Source organism: Scyliorhinus canicula, chromosome 15 (genome assembly GCF_902713615.1).
Source record: "Scyliorhinus canicula chromosome 15, sScyCan1.1, whole genome shotgun sequence".
Lineage (NCBI taxonomy): Eukaryota > Metazoa > Chordata > Chondrichthyes > Carcharhiniformes > Scyliorhinidae > Scyliorhinus > Scyliorhinus canicula.
Window position 1 is genome coordinate 50,377,518 of NC_052160.1, and position 20,220 is coordinate 50,397,737.

At 45.9% G+C, this 20,220-nt stretch overlaps 1 protein-coding gene across 2 annotated transcripts in view; it reads left to right on the top strand.

Moving 5' to 3' along the window:
* Positions 1-20,220, top strand: part of LOC119979121 (dual specificity mitogen-activated protein kinase kinase 3-like) — a 143,250-nt gene that overhangs the window by 67,910 nt on the left and 55,120 nt on the right. For both annotated transcript variants that reach the window (XM_038821128.1, XM_038821129.1), the window contains exons 2-3: positions 446-515; positions 14,392-14,440. In XM_038821128.1, the coding sequence (XP_038677056.1) occupies positions 446-515; positions 14,392-14,440 (119 nt within the window). The remainder of the gene's footprint in view (positions 1-445; positions 516-14,391; positions 14,441-20,220) is intronic.

The window sequence follows — 20,220 nt, forward strand, 5'->3', positions numbered from 1 at the left end:
GAAAAATGCAATGAATGATTTAGGACTGAGCTTAGGAGAAACGTCTTCACCCAAAGGGTTGTGAATCTATGGAATTCCCTGCCCAGTGAAGCAGTTGAGGCTCCTTCATTCAATGTTTTTAAGATAAAGATAGATAGTTTTTTGAAGAATAAAGGGATATTAAGGGTTATGGTGTTTGGGCCGGAAAGTGGAGCTGAGTCCACAAAAGATTAGCCATGATCTCATTGAATGGCGGAGCAGGCTCGAGGGGCCAGATGGCCTACTCCTGCTCCTAGTTCTTGTGTTCTAATGTTCTATCATGTCAAAATTGTTAGTGTATTGGTGATGAGCAAACAAAGTAATTTGCATAAGTGCAAAGGGCAAATGTCCAACATCAAAACCCTTTGCTATGAAATTAATGTGAAAACCAGTAATCATTTGAGTTTTGTTTTTGTTTGTTTTACAGCAAAAGTGAAGAAAAAACCTAATTTAAAAATCTCTGATGATGTCTTCAAACAGCCAGTTACCAGCCCGACGTAAGAAAACCCTTACTAAACTGGAGTTGCATTTTTGTACCTCTGTCTGTGTGTGCGTGTGCATTCAAAGGAAGTAGCGAAGGTTTCTCCAATGGTTTTATAGCAAAAGACACTGCCCAGCATAGCAATAGACTACATAGATCAGAAGTTGCAGGTTCGGTTGGTGTTGACAAATGCGAGTGAGAAAAATCGAGTGCTCTTGGGGCAGTGATTGGGGGGGAAAAAAGATTGGACAGTGTTCCTGTTTCTAATTGCCATCCAGTGAGCATTGCTTAAAAGGGCCGATGTGGATGTCACAAGAAGAGGTTTAATGTGATATTTGCTGGCATTCAATGTCTCGGAATAATGGTCATTAGGCAAAGTACTAGTCAAACACTAATTGCAAATTTGGGAGTAGGGAAGAAAGACCAGACTAGGAGAGAGAGCCAACTGAATTTTAAAAATGAGGAATCAGATTAGTCTGTTTATTCCTAGAATATTGTCAATAAAGTTGTGCTAATTTGACAGATTATTTTGTACTATGCATCAGAAATTGAGTGAAAATTCCTTTTTGCTGTGGCTGAAATTAAAAGCCAGATATTTTGAAAGCTGCAAAAACTTTTATGTGTTTTAAACCACGAGACAGTGGTTTATAAAGTCGAGCAAACCTTGGGCATTTATTCTCTCTTGGAACACTTGTACAGCCAGATTAGAAAGTTTAGCTAGAATGAATACGTGAATATGTTTTATTATTGATCTAACTAAGTGCGTGAGAATTTTTGTATTTGTCATCTTGAGTTTTCTCCCTTCTAAAGATTCAAGTTTGGGTACAGCTCCACTGACATCAACTGATCTCCAGCACCCCTTGTCCTAGTGGGCCTGAATGTGACCCTGTACCCTCCTAGCCTTGACATTAACACACATGCACTTTGCAAGACAGGTTGGATAGCAATCAAGCATTGCAAGCCTCTTTGGTTTCTCCCAGTCCAGGCACAACAGAGGCTAATTTTAATTCCCTTACCGTGGCTCCAATTAAACCTGTAGACTGGGAATCCGAGAACTCTTCAAATACATATGGTCTTTGGAGGTTGTCACCTGCAATGTGGCCACAGAATTTTGCCATGTAGCTTTGCATCAAATAACTGCTGGTGGAACGTTTGGCCAGATTTACCTACTGGACCATAGATATTTCTTAAATTGTTTCTCGTACTTTACAGTGAGGGATTATTTTATTGCAAGCTAGTCCTGTGTTGTAAAATTCTCATTTAGTATGTGTTTTAAAATAAAAGAGGCTACTACATGATGTTGAGGTAATGCAACATGTGTTGCCAGGTGTTTGTTTTTCAAAATGAGGGGAATGTGGATCAATTGAAACCCCAGTGGAGAGAAAAATGTTGAAGTTATTTCCTTGTTAATCTTTGGTCCCTTTCTCAACTTGTGTATAATTTTGTTTAAACAAATATATTCAACCTATTTAAATAGTATGTTGACAATAGGAAGCCTTTATTCAACATTTTCTTCTTCTTCCCTTCTCCATAAGGGCTATTGATGTAGATTCAGTGATACTTGTGTGCTTTAGTACCTTTCCCAAGTGATTGTTATTAATGTGTGATATATGTATAATTAATGATGGCGACTGTTCTGTTTGATTGTCAGAATATCATTATTTACTCTAGCTCCAAGTCTGGTACATTGTCTGCACATGTAACAATCAAGAATGCAAACATGACTAAAACCAATTGTTGAACCCTACTTCCATAGTAGCTACTCAGACCAGGTAACTCGGCACAGACTGGGGGGTCAACCCAGGGCTTTCCAGGTCTGTATGGCCAGCCACAAGCTGGATAATTCTTCCAAGCTGCTGGGAGAGATTGCGACAGGAATTCTTTGCTTTTGAAGGCCTAAAAGTGAAATATTCCAAATCGCCCATTGTGCCTGGCCTGACCTGATCTGACCAGTTGTAAAGGTAGATGATCACTCGCATCTGGAACCTTCTTTCCACATCTGCATTGCAATGTAGCAGCTGACAGGAGACTTGAATTATAAGCAAGGAGGAACTGGAACACCATCTCGGGGGCAGAGATCCTTCTAACTTTCCTTGTTGGATATGACCTGTGTATTTCAGTGCATGATACTATAATTTTTGCACTGTCGCACACCTGCAATTTCTCAAAGGTTTGTGAATGGCCTGCTTGGTACTTCCAGTTTGCTGCGAGGCTTCTGATTTTTAAAAAAAAATATATTTTTATTCTCCTTTTTCACATTTTCATCCAAATTTAAACCCATCAACAATAACAAATACAATGTCAAATCCCGGTCAATAATGCCCACCTCCCACCAACCCCCAAACAGCCCCCAACATTTTAAATACAGACATCAAAGAAAAGGAATCGGGAATCCACCATCCACCTGTACATAGTCATCAACAACATACACCGTTCTGCCCTACGGGTTGGTAGTCCCCCCCACCCCTGGCCGAGACACCACAAAATATTCACTTTTCTCTAAATTTAAGTTTATATCCCGAAAAGACCAAAATACTCGAAGCAACTCCAATATGCCCCCCATCGACCTCTGTTCTGTTACATAAAACAGCAAGTCGTCTGCATACAAAGATACCCTATGGCTCCCCCCGCCCCCAAAACTATGCCTTTCCACATCTCATAACTCAACGCAATGGCCAACGGTTCAATCGCCATCAACAGGGGGGACACAGGACATTCCTGCATGGTCCCACGATGCAGAGCAACATATCTTGAATTCATATTATTTGTGCGGACACTCTCCCTCGGCTCCCTATACAGCAGTCTTGCCCAATCTGCAAATTGTGGCTCAATCCCAAACCGCTACAGAACTGCCATCAAATACCCCCACTCTACTCGGTCAAACGCTTTCTCGGTGTCCAATGCCTCAACCACCTCTGTCTTCCTCCCCTCCGCCGGTGCCATAACCACATTCAATACCCTCCTAATGTTCGGAAGGAGCTGCCGCCCCTTCACAAACCCCGTCTGATCTTCGCCTATCACCTTCGGGAGGCACTCCTCCAACTTACCCGCCAATACCTTCGCCAACACCTTTGCGTCCACGTTCAAAAGTGATATGGACCTATACAACCCACACTCTGTCAGATCCTTATCCTTCTTGAGCAACAGGGAGATCGATGCCTGCCCCAAAGTATGTGGCAACACCCCCTTCCCTATTGCCTCCTCAAACATCTCCACCATCAGTGGTGCCAACTTATCTTTATATTTCTTGTAATACTCCACCGGAAACCCATCTAGCCCTGCTACCTTCCCTGCCTGCATCCTCCCAATCGCATCTTTTATCTCCTGCTCTGCTTTCGCCCCATCCAATGTGTCCCTCTCCCCCTCCCCCAACCTCGGGTATTCCAAACCATCCAGGAATTCTTGCATCTCTCGATTTAAAAAATAAATAAATAATAAAATTAAAAATTATTTCCCCCCCCCCCCCCCCCCCCCCCCCGCCAGATGACTCCGACCTATACAATCTCTCGTAAAACCCCTCGCCTATTAATCTGATTGGGAGCCACCACCAGCTTCCCCACCCTATCCCGCACTTGAACAATTTCCCTCGCCGCTGCCACCCTCCAAAGCTGGCCTGCCAACATGCTCTCCATATTTGTAAACCGCTTCCCTTGCCCGCCACAATTGGCACACAGCCTTCCTTGTGGACAGCCAATCAAAACTCGCCTGTAGCTCCTTCCTTTTTTCCAATTTCGCTGGATCTCCGTCTTCTGCATACTTCCTGTCTACCTCCAGCATCTCATCTATTACCCTTTTACGCTCCACCCTCTCCTCCTTATCTACCTTTGCCTTAAACGAGATCACCTCGCCCCCTCACCACAGCCTTTAGAGCTTCCCAAACCACTGCCTGTGAAACCTTCCCCGTACAATTGAACCCCACATATTCCTCGATTACTTTCCAATCTTAACACAGGACCCTCGGGTCCCCAACAGCCCCATATCTAATCTCCAACCCGGCCCCTGCACTGCCCCTCCTCTCCAGCACCAGACCCACCAATGCAGCGCATGATCCGATATCGCAATTGCCGAGTATTCCGACCCCTTAACCTCAGCCAACAGCACCTTCCCCACCACAAAGAAAAATCAATTCGCAAAAAAGTTTGCGGACCGAGGAGAAAAAAAGATTATTCCCGTTCCCCCGTGTACAAAAACCTCCAAGCCCCCCCCCACCACCACACGGGACAAGCGAGAGCGCGGCCGTGACCTGTCCAACCTAGGCTCCTGCACTAGGTTCTGGTCCCCACCCACTATCAATTTGTGCGAATCTAAGTCTGGGGTGGCTCCGCACATCTCCTTCGCAAGCGGCTAGTTTAGCACAGTGGGCTAAACAGCTGGCTTGTAATGCAGAACAATGCCAGCAGCGTGGGTTCAATTCCGGATCGCTACCCCTCGAGCCCTACCCTCCAATTCCGAATGAAACACCTGGCTGACCCAGCCCTTCCTGAGCCTCACCTGGTCCTTCATCCTCAAGTGAGTCTCCTGCAGCATCGCCACATTAGCCATCAAACCTTTTAGATGAGGCAGCAACCTTTATCTCTTGACTGGGCCACCCAACCCCCTCACCTTACACATAACTACCCAAACCGAGGGTCTCTTACCCCCACCCCCATCCTTCTTATCTGCTGTATTATGGAATTTGAAATAACACAAACTGCCACTTGATGCAGTTTTGAGTAAAAGATGCTCCAGACTTTGAAGTGAGTTCAATGTGTTTTATTGAACTATTAGCACAGTTCTCAATGAGTTCGACTCTCTGCTAATCTAAATGTAGTAACTCAGTCTAACTGAACCAGCCTTGGTCTAAGCCACGTGCTGGGGTGTGATGCTGAGGATACACCCTGTCTCACTCTGTAGATGCTGGTCTGTGGAAAGAGACATTGCATCACTGGGCCCTGCCCCATGAGCCTGACCCGCCCCTATCCATTGTTAACATCGAACCCCCCCTCCCAGAATCCCCCCCCCCCCCCCCCCCCCGCACTTCCTCTCAAAGTCTGCACCCAGTATCGATCCTCCCCCCCCTCTTTCACACCTCTTAGGCCCAACGAAACCTGCTCGCCAGACTCCAATTTCCGCAGCAGCACCCCCCCACCTCACCTCCGTTCACCTAGCCAACTTAAATTAGCAAGCGCGGGGGCCCCACCCAGGGCTTTCCCCTCCCCTCCCCTCCCGCCCAGTCCCAGTAAAACAATCAAACCCAAATATCTCAATAAAAAACATAGAACCATCGTGACAAAGAATGACAATCACAAAACTTAAACTCTATAACAGCGTGAAGTAAATAAAGAACAATGTAGGTCAAAAAATAACACATTTACACACTCTCCCAACTCCCCTTTCACAGTCCACAACCCCTCTTCAGTTCCAGTCTTCACACTGTCCCAGGCCTTCTTCCTTCACGAACACCTCCACTGTCTCAAAGTAGAAATCTCTGGTGTTGTAGGTCACCCTCTGCTTCACTGGGTACACCACACCAAATCGTACCCCGTTGTTGTATAATGCCGTCTTAACTCGACCGAAAGCCGCTCACCTCTTTGCCAGCTCCACCGTCAAGTCCTGGTATATGTGAACTCCAGCACCAGCCCACGGCACCTCCTGCTTCTGCTTCGCCCAGTTCAACACCACCTCATTCATGTGGTACTTGTGAAAGCAGATGATCACTGCCCTTGGCTCATTTAACTTTGGCTTCAGCCTCAGTGACCGATGAGCTTGGTCCAGTTCATAGCCAGAGACCCCCCCCCCATCAATTCCGCCAAGATTTTGGTGAAATACTCTGTCGGCCTCGAGCCCTCCACCTCCTCGGGCAGGCCCACAAACCTCAAATTTTGCCGCCTTGAGCGGCTCTCCAGCTTTGCTCGAAGCCCCTTATTGGCCTTGACCACCCTCTGCAGCTCACCCTCATCGAGGTGAGCCGATCACTGTGCTGCCTCTCGCCCTGCTCCCTCACCTCGGCTGATGCCTTCGCCACAGCCACTCTCACCAGGGCGACTGCCTCCGTCACCAACGCCTTCAAACCCAACGTCATCTCCTTCCTCAACACCTCCCATGTGCTTCGCAAACTGCTTCTCCAGCTCGAAAGACATTACCTCGGTCATCCTCTCTGCTGTGAACAGTGCGATCCCGCCCGGCAGCCCAGCCTCTGCCACCTTGCTAGCTCCCTGGCTGGCCCGTTCACTCGACAGTGCATACTCACTCCCTCCCTTTTTCACGGCTGTTTTTCTTTAATCCTTTTGACATCCTTTGTCTTCCTTGTATATTCTTTCAATCAATCATTCGCAAATTGCTCCCAGGACCGGATTTTAAAACTAAAAGCACGCCTCAAGCAGGAACCACCCAGCATGGGACTTTCCCTCTATATGCCGCCACTGGAAGTCTCCGCAAGGTTTCTAATTTAAAGGAAATATTGCTCAAAAGATTGTAATTTTGTTTCCAGCTATAGGTGGTTTTTGAGTCCCCAGTCTTGATGAACCTTCCCAACCATCCGGAAGATTTTACATACTATGACATTTAAAACAACCGGACAAGTGAAGATCATGCATGTGCAGCTTTCTCCATTGCCAAATTGGTCCAAGTGGGCAGATTCTGCGTTCCATGTTTAAGGACAGCAGTGCTCAAAGTGAAAATCTTTATTGAACTGATCAGAAATGGAAACTCTCGATGCTTATCTCCATGGCAGCCACATGACTGCAGCAAGCCAGATTGGATTTGTGACATTGCTGCATTTCAGAACTTAACATTCCTTTTTGCATACCCAACAGAAGATGCAAACATCCCCCTTTTCCTCGTGAACAAAAGGCATATTTGCATGCACAATCCTGTGTGACTGGGAGTTTCCAACTTGCCCGTTATACACCCATTGTTCTTGTGCATTAACAACTGTTTGTTCCACTCATCAGTCTCTGCACTTACATTGCACACATTGGCTGGAATTGACCGAGAATTTGGCTTGGTGTCATTCTTGGCGCGAAAACCGGAGAGAATCCTGCTGGCCCCACAGGCATGATCAAGACCAGAATTGTTAGACACTGTTTCATGGGAATAATGTCTAAATTGGCAGCCCCGGGTAATCTGAGCAGTTCAATCAAGGGGGCACTGTATTTAAATGGTTCCACAGCACTTGCTTACAGTCCAGCCAAGAGAATAGCAGCAAGAATGTCAGCCCCAAGACTCTGAGGGTGCCCTGACACGGATGTTGGATGCTGTGGAGACGAGGAGAGCAACCTTTTACCCTCGGGCAGACCGGAGACCCTGGGAGTGACTAGTCCATCTGACCCGCCCCTTCCAGAGACCGAGGCGCCTCTGAACCAGTAGCCAGAGCAGGGTGGCACCGAGATACTTGTGCCACCCGCAGGTAGGCCGGGGCCTCCAGGTCCCAGACTTCCAGAGGACACCCACCAAGGTCATCTCGGACAGCATGGGGTGGCAAACAGGCCCACTCGATCTCCGATGTGGATCCTGGGCCGATACCTACACGTAGCGGTGGGTTAGGAAATTGTAGTCGCACTATATGGGCATGGGTGATTTTAGACATTGAGGGATGCAAATACTGCGTTTGTGTATATTTGATTTCTCTATGTACTAAAACTCACTCTTACCCACGTTTAGGCTGCCTGATTCCACTGATTAGCGAAAGCAGCGGCACATCTCACGTAAGGGATGCATTTGGACTTACAGCGTCGCTTTCATCCACTCTGTGATGATGTCATCTTGGTGTATATGTTTCCCCCACAGTGTCGGGACTCAGTAATGATAAAGGGAATCCTGATATGAAATGAAATGAAAATTGCTTATGTCGGGCAGCACGGTAGCACAAGTGGATAGCACTGTGGCTTCACAGCGCCAGGGTCCCAGGTTCGATTCCCCGCTGGGTCACTGTCTGTGCGGAGGTTGCACATTCTCCCCGTGTCTGCGTAGGTTTCCTCCGGATGCTCCGGTTTCCTTCCATAGTCCAAAGACATGCAGGTTAGGTGGATTGGCCATGATAAATTGCCCTTAGTGTCCAAAAAGGTTAGGAGGGGTTATTGAGTTACGGGGATAGGGAGGAAGTGAGGGTCGGTGCAGACTCGATGGGCCGAATGGCCTCCTTCTGCACTGTATGTTCTATGTTCACAAGTAGGCTTCAAATGAAGTTACTGTGAAAAGCCCCTAGTCCCCACATTCCGGCACCTGTTCGGGGAGACTGGTACGGGAATTGAACCCGTGCTGCTGGGCTTGTTTTGCTTTACAAGCCAGCTGTTTAGCCCATGGTGTAAATCAGCCCCTGCCTTTCCTCTAACCGAACCGACTGACTCTGCGCATCATTGCTCTGAAATGACCCAAGCCATGGGGGATCTGCGAGCTGCCATCATCTGGACGGATGTCAGACATTTGCAGTATCTCTGAAGAGCATCCCAACCCTTTCCTTGCTGCAAGTCATCATCGCCCTCCTGCATTTAATGGGCAGCAAGTATCAGGAACTCTCCATCACCTTCTCCCTGAGTTGTTAGCCCCAGGGAACATAGGTAGGGCCATGTTTGAAGGGTCACACAAGTGTCCTACCTAACCTTGTCCCTCCTGGAACTGTGTTAGGATGAGTGTGTTTCTAGCCCTCCTACCCAGCCCTCCTACCCACATGGGACCATTGAAGGCTCTTTCAGGAGGGATTTGGATTTTCTGGTCACACCTGGACACTCGCATTCAGATGGTGGGTGTGGGACTGCTGTTGCAGGAACTGGGGCCCTGATGTTTCCGAGGCACTAGGTCTGCCAGTCCTCTCTCCAACTGAGGCTCAGCCTTGGATGCAATGCTGTGGGGAGCTGATGGTGCAAAGGTTAAATCCGGAGGGTCAATCAATGTCACAAGCATAAATCTCAGTTTACTAAATGGGCATAATTGTCTCCTCTCTCAGTGCTGGGCTGTGCTAATCTATCCCCCTTACTCCTTGGTGGGTAGTGGTAGCATGCGCACTCATCTCCAAGCTCCCTCAGTGCCATAGTGCTTTGTGCTAGTGTGTGTGATGTCCCGCCAATTGGATAGGAAGATTCAACTAGGGCGGACGATGCATCATGACACCTGCTAATGCGATGGTAATGCATGCAAATTAAGCTCACGCCCTTCCTAGGCGGGGGCCTGACCACGTCATCAGAGGAGGAACTTGGACGATCGATAACCAAAATCTCACCGTCGAGAAACAAATTTTTAGAATCTTGCGAGACTTAGAGGCCATTGTGGGAATTCCTCCTGGCTAACATGGCCGCTAAATCATGGTCATGGACTTTAAATCGTGCAGATCTCTTCATGGAACGGGTATGCATTGATATTGGTTGCTCATCTGGGTGATGTTCCTTGTCCGGAGAGTGTCGTTCCTGTGGCACCTTTTACCTTGGTAACTGCAGTTGTTCTGTTGGGGTTGATGAGGACACGTGGACCTTCAGTACTAATGGTAATTCTGTACTTTGTCCAGCTTGTGAGATCGCTGCTTCCTGACTGGCCGATCGCAGTGAAGCAACAGCTTCACTGTTGCGCAGATATATTTGGTCGTTCACTTCCATTTTGAATGATTGAGGTGACAATTTCTCCAAACCTTTCCCAAGTTTCCATGTGAGCTGACTCTTGTTTAGAGTGTTGAAGGTTTGTACCCTCACTGGCCTCAGTTTTTTGTGTTTTTGTGGGTCTATACGCAGCTTGAATCTTGTACTTCAAATCAGTTCAGCTCTGATGTGAACATTTTCCTGCTTCATTTACCTTTGGCTCGTATATTTCATTGCATTGAACTTTTGTGGTTTACTTAAATATTGCCACCCTTGCTCTGGAGTCTTTTGTTTCCCTCACTCTGGGTTTTTCTGTCGCCTTCCTTCTGGGGTCCTTTTGTTGCCCTTTCTCTGTTGGCACATTTAAGGTTACCAGCTTGTTCCAGTTGTGCTGAGTGGCCATTGCGTCCCAGCTATGAATTTGGACTCCAGATGTTCCTTCTTGGCATTGCATTTGGTCGCCAGGCTAATTTGTCCTCTCACTATGAGTATCGTGCCATCATGTGTCTCAATCTTACTTTTGAGTGATTTATTTTTAGGTCGCCATGTTGAGCCATTTCACGCACATCTGTGAAAATCATGGTGCATGACATACCAGTGTCTATCTGACACTTCTTGTTCACTTAATACTTTCCCTTTTGGGGTCATCATCATAGCAGTCACAACCCATTTGTCTCCAATGACTGAATCATTGTATAGTTCTTCATCAAACACTTCTGCTGATATGTGTCTCGGGCCATCTGTATAGGCTTATGTTGCTTTTCTCTCACCAAACACTAGTGTGTGAAATGATTCTGCTTCTTGCAGTTAAAACACTGCTTACCCCATACTGAGCAAACCTTCTTTTCCTTTGTGTGCTGTCCTCTGCAGTATTTGCATCCTGCCCTTTGTAATTTCTCTGCTCTCTTGGCCTGGAATGACGAAACATTGTGCTCAGTCATTCTGCATCTCCTGGGTCTGTTCTGCCATACATTGGCTCCAGCTGACATTTCACAAATTCCACATTTCGACGCACATCTATTGCTTTCTCCAAGTCCGTTTCTTGCCTGTCAGTAAACGTGCGCTCACCAATGGATCTCGCATGCCTAAAACTATTCTATCTTTGGCTGTCTGAATTCACATGATTCTGCAAGCTAGGTTACTGCTGTCACATACTGTTCAATGGTTTTCCTATGCACCTTGTACTCTCGTGTTGACAACATAGCGTTCATATGTAACAGTCGGTTGGAGTTCAAAGCATTAATTCAAGGCTTTCAAAATCTCTGATGTCCTTTTCCCTTTGTTGGTAGGTTTAGGATGTATATATACTTTGCAGTAGCCCCTCCCCAGCAGCGTTCGACGTTTGGCTACTCTTCTTGGTTCAGGCTTGTTGATCAAGTCTTTTTTAATCTGTAATTTTGTCATTGTAAGTGGAAAAACCGCCAGTGTTGTCACTATCGTACTTCATGTCTACTGGAACTGCGTTTGGCACATTTACTGCAGACATTTTACATGCTTAGTACTTTGCAGCCTTCAGAATGTGTGCACCTTTGTGTTTCTTTCCCCCTTTTTTGAGAAGATTTGAACCTTTCTGTGTGCCTGAGTTCTTATTGTCTTCTTTGCAGTTGCAGAATTCAAAAAAATCCCATTGCTGACATAGAACATAGAACAGTACAGCACAGAACAGGCCCTTCGGCCCTCGATGTTGTGCCGAGCAATGATCACCCTACTCAAACCCACGTATCCACCCTATACCCGTAACCCAACAAACCCCCCCCCTCCATTCCTTACTCCATAGAACAGTACAGCACAGAACAGGCCCTTCGGCCCTCGATGTTGTGCCGAGCAATGATCACCCTACTCAAACCCACGTATCCACCCTATACCCGTAACCCAACATGAGACATCATGTCTCATGTTTAAGAACAGTGGGACGGCATGCGGCGCAGTGGTTAGCACTGGGACTACGGCGCTGCGGACCCGGGTTCGAATCCCGGCCTGGGTCACTGTCCGTGTGGAGTTGGCACATTCTCCCTATGTCTGTCTGCATGGGTTTCACCCCCACAACCCAAAGATGTGCAGGTTAGGTGGATTGGCCACTCTAAATCACCCCTGAATTGGAAAAAAATAATTGGGTACTCTAAAATTTAAAAAAATGTTTTAAGAACAGTGCTTCTCAGCAAGAGTCTTCATTGAACTGATTAGACATGGCAGCCTACATTGGGCTTTCCTCATGGCAGAGTCACGTGACTACAGCAAGTCAGATATGACATCAGACTGGTTGCATTTCACAAACCAAACATCCTCCCTTTCCCTATTGAGCAAAATATACAAACACCCCCCTTTTCCCAGTGAACAAAAGATACACATTCTATATTCACTGTTCAACAAAGCAGTTCTCCAATGGAGGGGTTATCAATTATTTATAGTGATCAGCTTTGGGTAGTATTAGATTTTTCCTAGAAGTTTTCTCTCTACTCTGTGAACAATCTTGCTGGAAATACTCAGCTGGTTTTCAAACATCCGGGGAAGAGAGCAACAAAATAATCACTTCAAGTTAACCTGAAACATTTATGTTGTGCCTCTCACCACCAATGCTGCCTGACATGCTACGTATTTCCAGTATTTTCTGCTTTTATTTAAGATTTACAGCTTCTGCAACGTAATGCTATTATTAAGAGGCCATTGTAGGATTTATTTAAAACTTAAAATGCAGCGCCAAAGACCATTTGGTCAATTGCACCTCGCTGGTTGTTTGACGGAGTGATTCAATGAGCACCCTCACCCCTGCACATGTCTCACAGTCAGCATATGTTTCTTCTTAAAAAATTACATTCGAGTTTGCTTCCATCTCCCTTTTGCGTATTGCATTCCAGATCACATTGCTGCATAAAATATTTCTTCTCCAACTTTCTTTTGGCCAGAATCCCCTCAAATTGCTACACAACTACCAGAAGACTAGTCTCATGATTAAGCAATTCCATATTTGTCTTTGAGTGGAACTCACTGCTCAGACCTGTCAGTATGCCTGTTCCCTACTCAGAATGATAGTACTTGTTTTATAACATGACTCAGGTGGTCATTTTTGTTTTGGTGTGATTTTCCAAAAACAGTGAGCCAAGAATTTGAGGAATGTTTACAGGTTCCTTGAGCCATGTGTAATACATTGAAGCGGTTTAGACCCCTAGGAATTTCCTCTGCATTCAAGATTGTGAATGGAATTTGGCTTTGAGGACATTGTTTTAGGTCTTGTTTAATGGAGACACTGTCTCTATTCAAGAGGACCAGCAGGCAGTGAGATGTGGTGCAGGGTTTTCTGACTCACCATTCAGGGTAACAGACCAGGAAGGAACATGTCTAGATGTGGCCAATTTTGTTTTTCTCTGAAATGCCAAGAGCCCTATGACTTATTTCTTTAGCTCCCTTCCCATGACTTCTATTCCCTTAAACCCCACGACAGTCCTCTCTAAGATATGTTTTATTTGTTTGCTATCATACAGTGCCGAAGGAAGCCATTTGGCCCATCGAGTCTGCACCGTCACTCTAAAATACTCCCTACCTAGGCCGACTCCCCTGCCCTATCCCCTTAATCCCCCCCAACTCTCACATCTTTCGACACTAAGGGGCAATTTTTAGCATGGGCAATTTACCTATCCTGCACATCTTTGGATTGTGGGAGGAAACTGGAGGAAACCCACGCAGACACAGGGAGAACATGCAAACTCCACACAAACCCATCGCTCTGTGACTCTGTTCATCCACATTTTTAAAAAAAAAGTAAAAACTACAATCTTTTGAGCCAGAGATCCATTCTGGCACCTTCCTGGCCCGTAGTAGCACCACCTGGGATCATAAATATGATGCCTGCAGTGCCTCATCCTGCTACATCTTCATACTTCCTCACTGAGAGTGCCTGACTAGGATAATGGATAGTAAGAAGTCTTACAACACCAGGTTAAAGTCCAACAGGACTATAACCTGGTGTTGTAAGACTTCTTACTGTGCTCACCCGAGTCCAACGCCGGTGTCTCTACAGGTCTACATCAAGGATAATGGATGGTTGAGGTGCAACCACGTGGACCCTACATCGGAAGCCTGATAGGTCTCTGTCCTAGATGATCTTTGCATGCTCCGAAAATGCTCCTAGATCTGGAAGAAGGTTGATTTTTATATTTATGTTCTCCACCATTTTGCAGTTTCTCTTTCTTCTGCAATCTTTATGGTGTTTATCTCACATTTTTTAAATCTGCCATGCAGAATGTTTACTCTAATGTACGAGTATGTTTAACAGTCTTGTCACCCTTTTTGTACAGTTAACTCATATTTTATTGTGAACTTAAATATATTTCTGTTAAATTTATTTTCTAGGCCACCTCGCGATCTGGATTCAAAAGCCTGCATTACAATTGGAGATCGGGTAAGAATTTTTATCTGTTACTTGAACCTTTTAACTTTTTAAAATAGATACCTGCATGAGTCTAATGTCCTGTAAAAATTTAATGTTTGAGATGTTTTACCACCAGTACCTGTTTATTTTAAACTGAGTTAGTGGGATTTCTTTAAGTTTTATAACTAAATGTCTTGGCGTACAAAACCATGGTTGCAAATAATTTGATCGTTTAACAACAAAAACTGCATGCTAATCCATAGAATGTTGACCCATCAGCACGTTATAATATGCTTTGTCTAATATAGGATGAGCTTGATAGTCTTCTGTAAGGAGAAAACTCCAAGGTTAGGTGCTGCTAATTTTCAGTTGAGACAATAAAACAAGGGCTGTCTGTCTTTAAACATCCTGTGGCATTATTTCAAAAATGAGAGTTCTCCCCAGTGTGACCAAATTTAGCCCTCAACCAATATCTGTAAAAACATAGTGTTTGTGGCACCTGGGTGTGTGCAAATTAGCTGCTGCATACATTATTACAGTAACTAAGCAATGAAAGTTCTTCATTGGTTGTAAAGTTTTTTTGGGGCCATCCTTGGGCAGTGACAGGCAAGTTCATCTTGGTCTCTGTTTACCTGAAGACGATGCACATTATCCACCAGCTAGGACAGGGTTTGGCAAGTTATTGAAGCAAGTATGAGGTAGATGGATAATGACTGGTATTAGTCATTGTAGTAGGTGGTAATTAGCTATCACTCCTTACTGAATTCATTGATGAGGGAACATGAGGATTTGCATTGCACCACTGCTTTAGGCTTTATTAAATTGGGCTATAACCTGCACTGGTTGAGACACCTGCATTGGCAGGAGTGAAGTGCATGGAGCTGTAAGATTAGTAGTAATGGGACAAGTGGTGAACTGTACCCATTTCTCTTCAAGTGTTGACATCTGAAATACCCAAGAGTTTTATTGGCTCCAGGTGTTCGCATCCCAATTTGAGCCTGTCTGGTTTGCCTCATATTTCATCAACTTGTAAAATAGTGAAAACATTCAAGAAGAGCAGTGGGAGTGACAACACAAAGTGCCTCTGAGGTACATTAACCTGGCATCTGCAAGACACAGATGATTTTACTACTGGTGAACATAAAGCTCTTCAGTTAAATGTTGCTTTTCATTATTGTTCCTCTCCAGTGAAAAATTTAGAGAAAAGGGAGATGGAAATAGGTTCAGAAGTTAAGAAACTGGAGGAATGGATGGGATTTTAAAGGCCGAAGTGCAAGAGCCAGAGAGAGCGCATATAAAAAAAGTGAGATTACAAAATACCATGTTTTGTAAGAGGGATACTAGAAACTCCTGGGGGAATAAAATGCTCTTGTTGTACGTTTTCTTTGCAATTTAAGAGTTTACATACTGGCTTGCGATGATGGTGACAATTACAGACATCCCCAAAGAATTTTAGTTCTGCAAGGTTCATATTATTGAGGCTGAAAACTAATTTCTGTAATCATATGGGGAGTTGACAGGAACTGGCAGATTGAGTTGATATTAAAGAAGCACCCAGTCATTTCTCTTGTTGAGATTTGATTGATCTAAAAGCTGACCTAAAAAAAATCCTATTAAAGGCTTTATGTTGTTGCACAGCAGAGAGTGCACTCAGCTGGTTAGAGTTAGCTATTTATTTCCTTTGCAGTTGTCTGTGTGTAGTGTGAAATTCTTTTAGTCTCCTATAAATAGAGTGATGCCACTAAAATGGTTGAAGGTTGTAACCAGCTGGATACAAGGTGAAAAAGTCAAAGAGCAGGTCAGTTTTTGGATTCATAAAAGCTGTCACTGAAATAAAATTGTTTTTGGTGACCCATTCACTTCACAAAACCATATTTTCTGAAGATCCAGTAATATAAAGACCAGCGAGTTTCCATTTTATTAGTTCCTCCTCTTCCAATTTTCTCCTATTTTGAAAAAGAGGAAAGGTTGAGCGGACAAGGGCAAGGTAGTGGTATCTGATTTGAATTGCTGTATAAAGAATCTTAAACTGTGAGTGGAATGATCTCTTCCTGTATTGTAAAATCCTGTGAATCCTTTGCTGAAGACATTGACTCCTGTTGTGGTTTCAGTGGCAGTTCCAGGCATCTAAAAACCTGGATAGAAAATGTTGGCAGGTCATTTTACTTGGCAAGCAGCTAAACTTGACCTCCGATCTCATCTATTGTTACACAAGCGTTGATTAGATATTGGTTCGGAGCAAAGAGCCAAACTGAATTTTTTTTTTACCCCTCCCTATTTCGGGGTTAAGTGAGGCCAATTGTGGTGTCCCTGTTGTCACCGACACCCCCCCCCCCCCCCCCCCCCCCCCCCCCGACCTATACTCCGCATACACTGGCAACTGCATCTGGGACATTGTGATCTGCCTGGCTGTTCCTTTTATGAACTGCACCCCTGAGTACCAATTTAATTATAGTATAGCACTTTCCTTTTAGGGGTTCTGCTGAACTGTACAGCTACACTAAATATCGAATGAGGGACTGATCTGATATCAAGGGAGTGCCTAACTAATTAGATATTGTAGTAGAATGACATCATATTTATTCCTGTAGCTTTTTCTGTCTGTAATTAGACCACGGTACTGGCATTTAGCTGACCAACTAGGCTATTTTAAGAAATGAGCAATTTTGGATGGGATGACATGGAATATTTCTTTTCCTACTAGTTCAATCGTGCATTGAGCAGTTCAAACACTTACGGAACTGTTTTTAGCCTGCCACTGGCAATGTTTACAAGACGAGACACCGCCTAAGTCCAGACTGTTCAATCTACAGTAAAAGCCAGTATATAAAAATATACCAAGCATATTGTTACGATACCCATAGAGACCAATACGTACTTCCAGTGAATGGCTGAAAGAATCATAAGATTTCACATTTTCAGGCACTAAAAGCAACATTGACTAATCACTATTTCAGTGGGTAACTTGTACTCTAAACTACAGGAAAGATCCTCCATTTATCATTTAAAATGACCAAAATTCCCCTTTGCCATTTGCCAGACGGTTGTTTTATAGGAAGATCTCACTTAAAGTTGGGGTTGCGTTCCTGGAAACCATGGGCAGGATTTTCCGTTGCTCGACGCTGATATTGTAATCGGCGATCGGGCGGAGAATCTACTCCCACACTGGAATTGGGGCCAATGCCAGTTTGCGAGTCTCCGTCCCCTCCAAACTGGCGCCATCGTGACGCATGCAGTTGCAGTGCCGTTGGCGCCGAGCCTGATGGATTGGGTTACTGACGACGCTGGACGCATGTGCTCACAGAAATCGTGAACCCGGCATGGTGGCTGCGGACTGTGTGCAGCGCCACCATGCTCGGCCAGGCTCCGTGCCACTAGGCTGGGGGGCTGATGGGTTGTGGCCAGGGGGTGGGCTGTGGGGTCGCAGTTTGCGGTCGGGTCAGTGCATGGCCAGTGCCATGTTGCACGGCATGACAGCTGGGGTCATCAGCGGTGTGCATTTTCGGCGTGGCCATTTTCGGCGTGGGAGGCAGGCGTTTCACGTGGTGACGATGCTAGACCCTCATCGGTACCAGAATCGGTGAGGGGTTGTCACTGATTTGCCAGTCGTGAAACACCACTGGTCCCACTCCGGCGTCGGCACTTAGCCGCAGAAACGGAGAATTCCGCCCCTGACTTTTAAATGACTTTATGTGAATCATGGTTCCTGTAGCAATCAATGTTGAAGTTGGAGTTAGTTTGTACCAGGCATGAAATGTCTGAAAGAAGCTCTGTACAAGTTGAAATACTGTATCATATGTGTGCAGCACCATGCATTCTTAGCTGGAATAACTTGCAAAATAAAACAAATCGCTGAATATAACAGAAATACTGTATAAAATCAAATGACATAACTGCAAATCACCCAAACAAACCCTGAGTAGCCAGGATCATAGAATTTACAGTGCTGGAGGAGGCCATTCGGCCCATCTTGACTGCACCGGCCCTTGGAAAGAGCATCCTACCCAAGCCCACACCTGCACCCTATCCTGTAACCCAGTAACCCCTCCCAAACTTTTTGGACACGAAGGGCAATTTAGCATGGCCAGTCCACCTAACCTGCACATCTTTGGACTGTGGGAGGAAACCCACACGGGGAGAAAGTACAGACTCCACACAGATCGTGACCCAAGCCGGGAATCGAACCTGCGACCCTGGAGCTGTAAAGCAACTGTGCTAACTGCCATGCTGGATTCTATGCGACTCCCACAGCACTCCTTTCCCTCTGTCTTTTTGTTTGTCTTACACTTTCGATTTCTTTTGCCTTTCCCACTCTGTTCTTCTATATGCCTCCTTTCCCACTCTCTGCCTTATCCCGATCCCCCCCTCATCTTAACCCCCACCGCAGCCCAGAGCAGTGACCCAACAGGCTGAGGCTCTAGCTAGCTCCCACTTGGAAGCTGCATCTGGGTCTGGCGTCTGGACTTCTTCCTGGCAATCTGTAGGGGGCTGAGCCCTGTCTTGGACCACAGTTGGAGTCGACGGGGCCAGAGTGCAAATGACCTAAAATTGAAAATAGCAATCCAAATTGGAAAAACAGGCCCTAAAGAAAAAAATGATGTTAAAATGAAACTACGTTAAGCATAAGGTGACTTAAAATGTGGATCAGCTCTATTCTGTCCTTTTTAAGCAGGCACTTCATTCTCCAGGGACGAGTCCAAAGTGATTTTTAGACCCTTAGACATTTTCCAGCCGGATAATGTATTTCCCCTGAACTGACTTTCCGTATGGGTTACCTTGAAGATCCCTCCCTCCCTCTGGCAAAAGTTAGGTAAATCTTCCAGCTTCATTTAAACCCTCGTGATCTTTGGCGCTTCAGTCCAAGTGTGAGCTTCTAGTTGCATTTTGCATGGTGAACAATAAAGATTTTATTTCTCTTTCTCTCTCTCTCTCTCCCTGTCGCTTTTTCTCTCTCTCCCTGTCGCTTTCTCTCTCTCTCTCCCTGTCGCTTTCACTCTCTCTCCCTGTCGCTTTCTCTCTCTCTCCCTGTCGCTTTCTCTCTCTCTCTCCCTGTCGCTTTCTCTCTCTCTCTCCCTGTCGCTTTCTCTCTCTCTCTCTCTGTCGCTTTCTCTCTCCCTCTCCCTGTCGCTTTCTCTCCCTCTCCCTGTCGCTTTCTCTCCCTCTCCCTCTCGCTTTCTCTCTCTCTCCCTCTCGCTTTCTCTCTCTCCCTCTCGCTTTCTCTCTCTCCCTCTCGCTTTCTCTCTCTCCCTCTCGCTTTCTCTCTCTCCCTCTCGCTTTCTCTCTCTCCCTCTCGCTTGTTCTCTCTCCCTCTCGCTTTTCTCTCTCCCTCTCGCTTTCTCTCTCTCCCTCTCGCTTTCTCTCTCTCCCTCTCGCTTTCTCTCTCTCCCTCTCGCTTTCTCTCTCTCTCTCCCTCTCGCTTTCTCTCTCTCTCTCTCCCTCTCGCTTTCTCTCTCTCTCCCTCTCGCTTTCTCTCTCCCTCTCCCTGTCGCTTTCTCTCTCTCTCTCTCTCTCCCTGTCGCTTTCTCTCTCCCTCTCCCTGTCGGTTTCTCTCCCTCTCCCTGTCGCTTTCTCTCTCTCCCTGTCGCTTTCTCTCTCTCCCTGTCGCTTTCTCTCTCTCCCTGTCGCTTTCTCTCTCTCCCTCTCGCTTTCTCTCTCTCCCTCTCGCTCTCTCTCTCTCTCCCTCTCGCTCTCTCTCTCTCTCTCCCTCTCGCTCTCTCTCTCTCCCTCTCGCTCTCTCTCTCTCCCTCTCGCTGTCTCTCTCTCTCTCCCTCTCGCTGTCTCTCTCTCTCTCCCTCTCGCTGTCTCTCTCT